Here is an 11,423-nt window from a genome sequence, read left to right on the forward strand (position 1 = left end):
GCCCTGCCTCACTCCGCTGCCGCTCGCAGGTTTCGAGAAGCCGTCGGCCATCCAGCAGCGGGCCATCAAGCAGATCATCAAAGGGCGGGACGTGATCGCACAGTAAGTGGCACCACCCGGCCCGAGGGAGCAGGCTCCCCGCTTGGCACCGGGCGCCTGGCCGGCAAAGCCCGCGCTCCGCTCTTCGCCCCCGCGCAGAGTCGCGCAAGGCTTCGGAAATACCCGTCTGTTTGCCTTTTTGAAGCTGGGGGGTTTTGCCCTAAAAGATTTGCTGTCAGGTGAGGTTTTTTTTTAAAAAAAAAAAAACTGCATCGCCCTGCACCCCAGAGGAACTGCCCACGCTCAGGAGGAGCTGGCACTGCACGTGTCTCTGCCCAGAGCTGGCTTAATCAGCGGTTCGAGTACCAGTGATATTCACTGCCCAAAGCTGGAGGCGAGATACGTCAGGAGTGTTTCTCGGCCATTGCTTGGCGTTGTGGAGGATGGGGGAAATCACATCGTAAATGATGTAGGGTGAAATGGGCCAGTCTACATACAGACAGTGTTCCTGACAGTGTTGTTAATACCTAACAAACCGAGTGGATAATGTTTTAGGTGTGTCACTGTGATAAACATTCAGCCAAGATACTGTGCATTCTGAATAAATGGGGATCTGGGACTCTTAGGAATGTTTTCCAGCAAAGCTAGAGAACTACAGAGACCCCTGCGGTCTCTGTCAAGAGAAAAGAAGCAAGTAGAAACGATCTAGTATTTGTCTCTAGAGGCAAAGGGTATGCATCCAATTGAAAAAAGTCCTTTTTAGGTCACTGGTGGAAATTAATAGCCTTCTGAATTGTATTTGCATATCTACCATTTTACCTTAAAAAAAAATCTTGCAAGGCAAATTGCAGAAAGTTGAAATGCTGGTGCAATAAGGGGTAAACATGCCAGTGCTGGGGACCCTGCAGTAGAGCACACTCCAGCCCTGAGATTACATTTCTTAAGCTATTTCTCTTACTAGTAAAACTTGTATTAGCAAAACTTCATGGGATATGTTGTTCACAATATTCACTTCTTRGCTATGAACAACTGGCAGAAAGTTACCTTTGGGCAGAGAGGTGAGAGATAATATATTGAAATTGCCTGTATTGGTTGTTTGGAAAAAAGTATTTACCAAACATCTCTTTCTCAGGTCACAGTCTGGAACAGGGAAGACAGCAACATTCTCCATCTCTGTTCTGCAGTGCCTGGATATACAGGTGATTTCACAGCATGTCCTACAAGAATTTTTAAAATAAATCAGTGGAGTCTTCATTAAAAAGGTCTTAATTTGGTTAGAGTGAATGAGTGAAGCTTTAAAATGAAATCTTAATTATGGACGGTGACCTTAAGCCAAAATTCTGACTGAAAATTTCATCAGGCCCTATTTTTGTAAGGATTTAACTGTTAAACCCACCTTGACAGAATAAAAAGTTCAGATAAAATCTTGTAATTGCAAAGCTGCCTTTTAACAGTTAACCTCTTTCAGATGCTTCTATTGACAGCATTAGAGGACTAAATTAATCTTCCAACAGACAGTTGTCCTCAAACAGTCCTAACATCAATAACTTGTCCATGAACAGATGGCACATGTTGCATAGAGACAGACCTAGATTTCTGGCTGACAGATGTTCATTTGTGTTCCAGTTAGGGGTATTTTGTTCACATGAATGTTTTTGAAATATAACTTGAATATATAGATGCTCTTGAATATAAGCATGATTTTCTGTGGACCAGTAGTCCCTCCAAGTAAGCTTTGGTTGTCATTCACCTGTTATTGCCTGGGGACATAAATATAAACTCCATGTTCTGAACGGAAAGGTCAGCTTTTTACCTCATTTCTGTAAAGTGCTCAGAATATTTCACAAACACAGTGCTTTAAAACATTGTCTTGGAATCCTTGAACAATGCAAAGCTTTTGTCTGAATTGAAAATATGAAACTTAAGTCATTTGAAAATTTGTTTCTATTCATTTGCAAGAAAAGTACACACATTTCTATAATTGTTTTCAGAAATGAGGTTGGAATAAAAAATTAGTTGATGAAATTAAGAACTGCATTAGGTGCCATCTTGTCAAAAGTAACTTACATAAGAGGCTGTTATTGTGTAAATGCTTTGTGTGGGAGCAGCTTTCTAGGTGTACTGACCCTTCCAAGCAGTAGGTTTTAGTACAAAACTCTGTAATTGATCCTTCAAGTGTGACGCTTCAGAGTGTCGTGGGATCTGTAATCTGTTGAGCTTGATCAGCCATGGCCATGTGATTAACTGATCTGTTTTAATCAGGTTCGCGAGACCCAGGCATTGATCTTAGCTCCAACTCGGGAGTTGGCTGTACAGATTCAGAAGGTAGGAACACTTAAAAGCAACCGTACCCTTGGATTTCTCCTTTGTAAAGCACTCGTAAGGCCTGGGGTCAATTCTCAGGGAGTCCCTAGTAGAGCTAGAAGTGCAGCTTCCACTAGAGGGAAGCTTTATCTTTCTGAGCTCCCAGTGTTTGAAGGCTCGCCACTGAGGAAGTTCGGGTAATGCACCTAAAAGATCCCTCTTTCTGTTGTGCTCACATCTTTTAAAAATATTTTATGGTTGTGCAGATCTGCATCTCTTTGCAAATAGGTAAACTTTATGAGAACTCAGATAACTAAGCCATTCTCGTGTGTCCCAACAGGGTCTCCTTGCTCTGGGAGACTACATGAATGTCCAGTGTCACGCCTGCATTGGAGGGACCAACGTGGGTGAAGATATCCGAAAGCTGGATTACGGGCAGCATGTCGTTGCTGGCACGCCAGGCCGTGTGTTTGGTAAGGAGATGTGGGGAGGGTACGTCGCTTCTGGGGTCAGACCCAAGATGATCCATGGGAACCTCCTGCAAATTTTGTGCACTTGATGTGCAAGACAGTTAAATTCCTGAGATCTGAAATACTATGAAAACTATACTTATCTTGACACAACTAATCTAAAATATGCTTAAGTATAACGAGGTATCTACTTACCATGGTCATATCTGCAAGAGGCTAGAGAGAAATCACTGGGGTTAGTATTTGGATTTTCTCTGTTTATGTTTTGCTTTTCATTGTTCAAATGGGTCTTTACATGATAGCACAGGAGAGAAGAATGTTTTTAAGCAGAAAATATAAAAATCCCAGGAAGTATTTCAGAGTCTCAGAGGAGACAGGAGCTGGGCCTATTTGAGTGTCTTAAGTTAGGCTCATATTTTCTGTGTACTGGCCATTGCTGTCTTTGCTTAAACAAGGCACTCATGTACTTTCTGCTTTCATTGTATGAAGATTTTTATGTTTAGTGTTACCACAGTGACACAGCGCTAGCCTTTGAGCTCACGTCTTTTGACTCTCTGAGAAACAGGCAACGCTTTCTTGCGTAGGAACCTGTCACTGGGGAYGTAGAGCTAGTTGCAAAAAGAAGAAAAAAAGTTGCTGTTGGTTAAAAGTTCATACAGTGTTTTGCATTTCTCACGTCCAGCCGAAGTTGCTGGGGGGCTGCGATTCACCTGTCCTGCGTGCTTAGCAAATAGCATCCCAAGACCCAGCCTCTCAAAGCTTCCCTGCCGTCAGTGCTCCCTTAGGCTGTTCTGCAGAGACGTGGCCCTAGGCTGCGGCCTGCAGCGGGTAGCTCTGGCCCTTCCCATCACCAAGCACTAGTCAGCATCTGGGAGTAGTGCAGGCTCGCACGCTTTCAGAGCCTTTTGATCTTACAAAGTGAAATCTTACAGATATGATTCGTCGCCGAAGCTTAAGGACTCGAGCCATCAAAATGCTGGTTTTGGATGAAGCAGATGAAATGCTCAATAAAGGTAAAATATTTATCTCCTTAGCACTTCCTTTCTCCTCACCTTTTGGAGATTTTCATGTGTCCCAGCAGGTAGGTCCTGCTCCTAAAAACATACTCCTTTCTTTGCCATAGTTGTACAGTTTTAGTTATGTTACAAGCTATAACAGTTAAAGCTAGTAAGTTAGTAAGCTAGTTAAAATGTCTCATCTGATTTAGTTGGAGTGTCCTTTTCAGTAGTTAGAGATTTTTGAGCACCACCCTCTTGTACTGTGCTGCATAACACAGCCAAGTCGTAGTGGGTTTGGGGGAGTTGGGGAGAGAGGAGCAATGGGCAACACTGGCTGCAGGTTCCTGATTCACTGCTTATTGGGTCTGTGCTATGAAAGGACCACTACAGAATTCCAGAGCGAATCGTGAAAGAACAGGATATTCAGGAGAAAGATGTGCTAACATTTCTGCACTACTTGATTTGCGTTTGCAGGTTTTAAGGAGCAGATTTACGATGTGTACAGATACTTACCTCCAGCTACACAGGTGGTTCTGATCAGCGCCACTTTGCCTCATGAAATTCTAGAGATGACCAACAAATTCATGACAGACCCTATTCGCATCTTGGTGAAACGGTGAGTGAGGTTCACTTGCAGAGAACAGAAGCTCTTCAGGTTGTTCCAGCTTGGGGCCGGTTCATAATGTCGACCGATTTAAATGTGCAAAGTCTCCTCTTGTGTTTCCTCTCACCATTGCAGTTTGACTAGGTACTTGCAGACCTCCTTCATGGCCCGTTTTCCAGCGGAGGCTGATTTGTCTCTTGCTTTGTCCTTGTCCAGTTCTGTTCACTGTTTCTCAGCCTGGCCTTCTCCCTATCTTCCCCATGTCTTGCAGTCTCTTTTTCTGGAAATTCATCCTTCACGCCTATCCTGACTCCTGTGCTCCACCTCCAGAGGCTTTTTGAAGGTCTCCATTAATTTGATATATGCAGCAAGCCTAAAAAGCATTTGGCTGACTGGGCTTGAAGCCCTGATGTCTCTTATGTTGCCCCAGTTATCTTTCTTCAGTCTTTCTCATCAAGTATTTTGGATGTGAAAATGATGCAGAGAAATCATTTCCTTTGAAGCTGTCTCTCTAGATCAAAGAGGGGGCCCAAGTTCAGCTCTGTTGCATGGGTCACCTTTGAGTCCTTCCTTAGAGGAGACCTCTCAGGGGACTTTGTAGAACAATGTGGACTTGCGTATGGACTCAGCAACCCTCAGCACTTAGGATAGTGGCATGAGCTCTGCTGGAGCACATCCAGCCCTTTTAACTGCATTGCACCTACTCTCTGACTCGTGGTGTGTTATAGCTGTTGTTCTTCCCTGCAGTGATGAGTTGACGCTCGAAGGAATCAAGCAGTTTTTCGTGGCTGTGGAGAGGGAAGAATGGAAGTTTGACACCTTGTGTGATCTCTACGACACTCTCACCATCACCCAGGCTGTCATCTTCTGTAACACCAAGAGGAAGGTACAGCAGCTGTGAGATGGGCATGTCACCTCACTCGCGGAGGGTAACAGAGGAGGAGGATGGTGGGGCRGACCCAGTTAAAAGGCCTGGCTGTTTTGTCCATTTAGGCATAGTTTAGTAAGAACAGAGGTAAAGCTTGGGTCTTTGGGATGTGCCTAGCACAGGCAACAATTGGTTATTATCAGACCTGGAATAGTTGGCAAGAGTTGCCTTTTTAAAGTAGAACTGATTAGTTAAGAATGTGCTTATTTTTCTAATTATTTACAATCCCTAAAACAAAACCACACTTCCTGAATAAATGCCCTTAATTCTTTCTGTATCAGAAGAGGGAGAACGCAGTGTTTCCTGTTCCAGCCATGACCATTAATAGGCTTGGCCTAGATGTCTGTCATTGCGTACTTCTCCCTTCCTGTTATTCAAACTGTTAACCTCCTTGCCTGGAGCATGTCTCTGCTCCACGTCCAGCTCTCCGGGCAGACTTGGATCTGGGCTGATAAACACGACTTGCACTTGTCAGCAGTGAGCGTTCCAGGGATAGGTGCAGTTACATGATTCATGGAGCCATGTGTTAAGTCAGTGCTACATGTCACAGAGCGTAAGGATTACTTCCTGTATCTCCAAAATGCTTGTTAAAGAGCCTTAAAGTCCTTAACAGCATACATCTCCGCATTCAATCTCCAAGCACACTGGCACATCTTGTTGTCAGGAGCAAATAGCTAACCCTGGCTGCTTGGCTGTATGTGCAGGTAGACTGGCTCACAGAGAAGATGAGAGAAGCCAACTTCACAGTTTCATCCATGCATGGGGACATGCCACAGAAGGAGAGAGAGTCCATCATGAAAGAGTTCAGATCCGGTGCAAGGTAAATGCCCCAAAGAGCACTGCTCAGAGCATTACTACTGCCTCAGGCCAGGATTTCTTCCAGGTCCCAAGGGAGCAGGCCTCAGAAGCACCTAGCACCTCTCTTCTTTGAAGGCCTCACTCGTTTAACTTAAATAAAACAGGAAGAGCTCCAATTCCCATCCATCCCCTTATGGTGGCTCAGAGTTGGGGAGATCACAAGAGCTTCCAAGAAGGGATGTTTATACTTCTAGCCATAGGTTTGTTTTGCTGAAGAGGTTGGGAAGTCCTGCATTTAAAATAAATCAAGGGAGAAAAATATTTGGGCACCATCCCCCTCTTTTTAAGCTCTTGGTGTCACATTCATCCTGAAAGATGAAAGCTGGCTTCATACTACCTGTCTTTTCACTGAAGGTTGGTGAGTTAGTGTGGAGACAGCTTCCTAGTAGCTAAACTGGATGCAGCCAGCATGCTGTGGGAGGAGGAGTGCAGGATGGCAGGGGATGCCCCATGCTGGAGACAATGTCTCTGTGGCTCTCGCACGTACTTCAGGGGGTGGCACTGCAGTAACTGTCCTCTTCTCTTTGCAGCCGAGTCCTTATTTCAACAGATGTTTGGGCTAGGGGCCTGGATGTGCCTCAGGTGTCTCTGATCATTAACTACGATCTACCCAACAACAGAGAACTCTACATACACAGGTGAGGACAGCATTTGCATTGGGGACCGTGGTTGGATTACCCTTCCAAGTTGGCTCCATTCTCTCTTTCCTTCTGCCCCCCCCCCAGAATCGGCCGGTCAGGCCGATACGGCCGCAAAGGTGTAGCTATCAACTTTGTGAAGAACGATGACATCCGCATCCTACGAGACATTGAGCAGTACTACTCCACCCAGATAGACGAGATGCCCATGAACGGTGAGTGCAGGCTTGCCACAGCGAGGCTGCCGCTCTCCTCCAGCTGTGGGTTTGCACTGCATCTGAAAGTCAAGTGTCAGATGCTTTGTTTTGCCATGTGCCTCATCCCTGAGCCAAACCCACTTTTGTTTGCCCTGGGAAAGAGCCCAGGAATAGCACTGTGTTTGCTTTACTGCTGGGCTTGGGCTTTGGCTCTCAGCTTGCTCAGTGCAAGTTTACATTCTCTTATTCTCTCTCTCATTTCAGTTGCTGATCTTATCTGAAGGTCCATGTTTACAAGGGAGCTGCCATCATATCATTTGTTACCTTCCATAATTATGTTTCAGGCCCCTGTGCTTTTGTCACATTACTGTTTTTATGTTCTTGAGTTGAGCTGCAGATGGGAACTTGTGTAAATAATGTCTTTACTTCTGCCCATGTTTTTCCAATAAAAAAAATGAAGTTTTACCATAACCTGTACCTGATTACTTTAACCTGAGATGGTAACAGGTAGTGAGTTTTGAGACTATAGTTGGATAGCACTATGGAAAAAAAAGTGGACACTCTGTATACTTAGGTTCATAAAACACAAGATTTCCTGCTCTCCACCTTTTTATTAGTGCCATGCCATAGCTGATGCATTTTTTTAATTTCCTTAAGAGGCAAAATTAATTAAGGATCAGTTGTCTAGAAAAAGTTTATGGCCCATATCCTGTACCTAAGCTACTTTAAGAAGATTGAGTTACAACATAGTCAAAAAGGAAGAAGTTTCCTGTTTATGGTCTTCTAGAGCCAGAAATTTTATCATTCGTTACTCTGGATGAGTCTTTTCCCTCCCCAGACACCCAGGGGACTTGAGCACAAGCTTGCAAGTGTGAATGCCCTTATTTAACTTGGTGCCAGCTGGAGAAGGTACCTTCTTACCAGCATTGCATGTAATAAACAGTATCTTTTATCTTGTCCCTTTCTCCATCCCCCTATTGGTTTTGTAGCTTRTTGCCCTTCCCCAGTCATCTCTCCTAATCTGTCATCCTACAGCGTTATGCTGTACTTTGCCATCCTTGATATCTTCTCCAGAGCGGTCCTAGCTGTATCATTTCTGAGACCTARACAAGAGCTGGCCAGAGCTATGCTGCCAGGGTAGTGTAAGTTACCATGTTTTACTCTATGCTTTCTCTATTAAATTCGTTGTTGCTTGCTTTGGGGAGGGGGCAGCAACAGTCAGGTACAGCACTGGTTTGCACAGAATTGGAATAGCTCTCAGAACCCCTTTCCCAAGTCAGTCACAGAGTAGCCCTGGGTGGCGAAGGGAGCGTGCGTCTCCTTCCTGCCCCCTTGTACGCCACCAGCAAAATTCTTCTGCTCCCTTGTACTCCCCATGCATCATYCTGATGTTCTCAGCACTAGGTAGCCAAAGGTTGAGAAATACTAGCCTTAATTTACTAAGGATACTAATTGCTAGAGACTGCAAAATCCAGCAGCCTGATGGAGGCAAGGCTGCTGCAGCTCCATGCCCCCAGACCCAACCCAGAGCAAGGCTCAGCATGCATTCCCAGTAGGTGCGCATGCGCACACACACAACACATGCGTGCATATACATAAGGCTGGCCATACAGATCAACACAGAGAAACAGTCAGTGCTTGCACAAGCAGCACTGACAGCCTCATCTCGTTCCCTTCTCCAGCTGATCAGGACAAAGGTTTGTTAGTAGGAAATACATATGTGCATATAATGTGGCTCCCTCCCGGTTACTGGGCCTAGACACTCAGGCTATCCAGTAGCTGGCCCTGGATCCCCAGTAGCTGGCACCTCGACCCAGCCCCCAGCCCACTCCAGTTGCTGGTACAAACCGCCTCTGTGCGCCAAACCAAATATGTGCACTACGGATCCCTCCAGTAATGGGTCTCAGACACACAAGTTTATTTAGCAACCAGCTCTTGGATCCTCTCATCTCCTGCTGCCTCCTGCACAGACGCACACATACAAATGGGCCTCTCAGTTAACCCCTCCCAGACCTTACAGTCTCTCCAACAGTTGGCCTGGACCTCCTGGTGCCAACACCACCAGTTGTGTCTCGTGCACAGAAACACATGCATACCTGCTGCAGACTTCTAACCGCTTCTATGCCAGGCTCCCAGGTCGTTTACCCTACTTGCCACTTAGTCCAGCTTGATGCTCCTGCATTGACACTCGTACCTTATTCGCTCCAGTTGCTGGCGCTAACAGACCCACAGTCCAGCTCCAGTTGCTAGTACCTGATTCCCGCTCACTCCAGTCTCTGCAGTTGCTGGCACTGCAGACAGAGCTCCTGTGACCTGTGGTCCCACTCCAGTTGCTGGCACTTTAGATAGATACACACACACACACACAGAGAAGAGAGTCCTTTCACCAAGGAAAATAGTTAGAAATGGAGTTTAATGAGAAGACAGTACAGACTGCAGTGATTGGGAACAGGGCATGGCCAGACACATGTACTAACACTTGACCAGCCCCTTTTATCCCCTCAGCCCTCTCTTTTGCCCAATATTTGTTCCTCCCCCCCAAAAGTCACCTTGATCCTTCCTTTTTCCCCCACCTTTGGTTCCTCCCTGAAACAGCCCACAGCAAGTTTTGTGCAATCCCAAAGTGCTCTTCCCAGCCCACAGTGTGTCCCATAGCCCAGCAGGTAGTAACCCCACCTCCCACCCACCCCTCCCCCCAAGGCAGAAAGGTGCTCTGGAGCCTTTCCACTGACCCCTGGCAACGGGTTTCACTCTGCAAAGCTGGGGCACAGGCCTCTGCGCTCCTTTGCGTTAATCACAACCTAACACTAACTGCAAACTTAAACCTTCAGGACTAGAGGGGAGGGGGGCAGTTAGCCCTACTGATCTCCAAACCATAAAGCAGTAATTTTGCAGCTTGCTGGGGGAGAGTGATCAGGAACCCTTCCCCTCACAGCCATTTTCAGACCTCTACTGCCAGAGAGCAGTGGAAGCTGAAGGCTTTTCCCCAACTCACTAGTGTCACATCCTGGACAGCTCTGCTCTCGCTGTTGCTGCCAGGCGAGCAGGGCATGGCGCAGCCTCAAATCTGACTCAGCTTCTCGCGTTCTCCAGGAAGGAGGCACTCCAAGCTGCCCCTGTGACTTAGTCCTTCAACTAATAAGGAAAAGAGATTGAGCACCAAAACCATTAGATTGTTGAAATAACAGTATTTAATCTGTACAGTTTTGAGAGAAGATATCATAAAATGCAACATTCCTACCTCATCTTCAGCATCATTCACCTGGAGCTGAGCCCTCTTTGCCAGAGGGCAGGTAACTTAACCACCACTCCCTAGCAGTTCCTTAGGGTGCAAAAGTCACAGTGCAATTGCTTTAGTCCTAGACAGATGACTTCCCTCATTCAGGAGGGGGAGACTGATGAAGCTCAAGAGTTTATGGAAGCTGTTACCACTTAGGAAGGCAAAAAAACCAGCTATTGCACACAGTCATTTCCAGCTGGAACTACAACAGTTAACTATTTAGCTGCCCTTACACTCCACATCCAAAAATACCTTTGTTGACACTGATTTAGTCAAGAGTGAGAACAGGTCAGAGCCTGTAGCAAGGTTTCAGAATGACACAGCTGTTGGAGGGCAGAAGCTGCCAAGCAACTCCCCAGGTCAGGCCGTGTCCTTCCGAACAGCAGGAAGTTCCCCTGAGCAGGGAGGGCAGATGAGCTAGGCAGACGTCATCTTTCAGAGACGAGCATGAGGGGAGCATCAGCTTCAAGAGAAAGCTATGAAGTACAATAGACAATTTGTTCATATAATTTTCAAGGTATTTGACATAGTTTATGTAGAATACATACGTGAGCATCTTTTAAAAATAAGCACAAATTTCATTTCATATATACACAACTGATTTTAATCATGTACTGAAAATAAATTACAGGAAATAACTTTAAAATGCAACAGAGGACAAGAGTTTCACAACAAACATTCCCATTGATTTTCCCAAGGGGGGTGAGAGATTGCAGTGCTCAAGGCAGGTAAATATCACAAATATATCAAAAACTTCAAATTGTTGATGCATTCACACATTTACATGAGCCACAAACATTCCTTTACAGGGACTGCACTTAGCTACCACAGAACCAGGTTTTGCCATAAACTACAAAAACTTTGATACAAAATCGTATTTATATATTTATATTTCATATACATGCCCTATCTGTGATTTCTTAAAAAATAAAAACTAAACACACTGTACAGACAATCCTAACTCATTGCTTGGTAGCTGTAGGCAACATTTTTGGATGGAATTTCTCCCCCAATAGAATTAATGGCAATATTATATACATGAAGGCTAAACTGCAGAAAAAGACAGCTCAGTTCTGATATGCATCTCCCTTGGGACCAGGTCTGCGA

At 45.4% G+C, this 11,423-nt stretch overlaps 1 protein-coding gene across 1 annotated transcript; it reads left to right on the forward strand.

Annotated features, from left to right (window-relative positions):
• Nucleotides 1–4: 4 nt before the first annotated feature.
• EIF4A3 (eukaryotic translation initiation factor 4A3) lies at nt 5–7,507 on the forward strand (the record flags this gene model as incomplete). The annotated part of the gene is made up of 11 exons (XM_026080669.1): nt 5–102; nt 1,172–1,238; nt 2,302–2,364; nt 2,684–2,816; nt 3,746–3,826; nt 4,286–4,427; nt 5,163–5,301; nt 6,048–6,163; nt 6,732–6,839; nt 6,927–7,054; nt 7,301–7,507. Coding segments are annotated over 11 exons (1,092 nt in total), but the record flags the coding sequence as incomplete, so codon positions are not given.
• Nucleotides 7,508–11,423: the final 3,916 nt, after the last annotated feature.

This window comes from Apteryx rowi, unplaced genomic scaffold (genome assembly GCF_003343035.1).
Source record: "Apteryx rowi isolate R43461 unplaced genomic scaffold, aptRow1 scaffold_53, whole genome shotgun sequence".
NCBI lineage: Eukaryota > Metazoa > Chordata > Aves > Apterygiformes > Apterygidae > Apteryx > Apteryx rowi.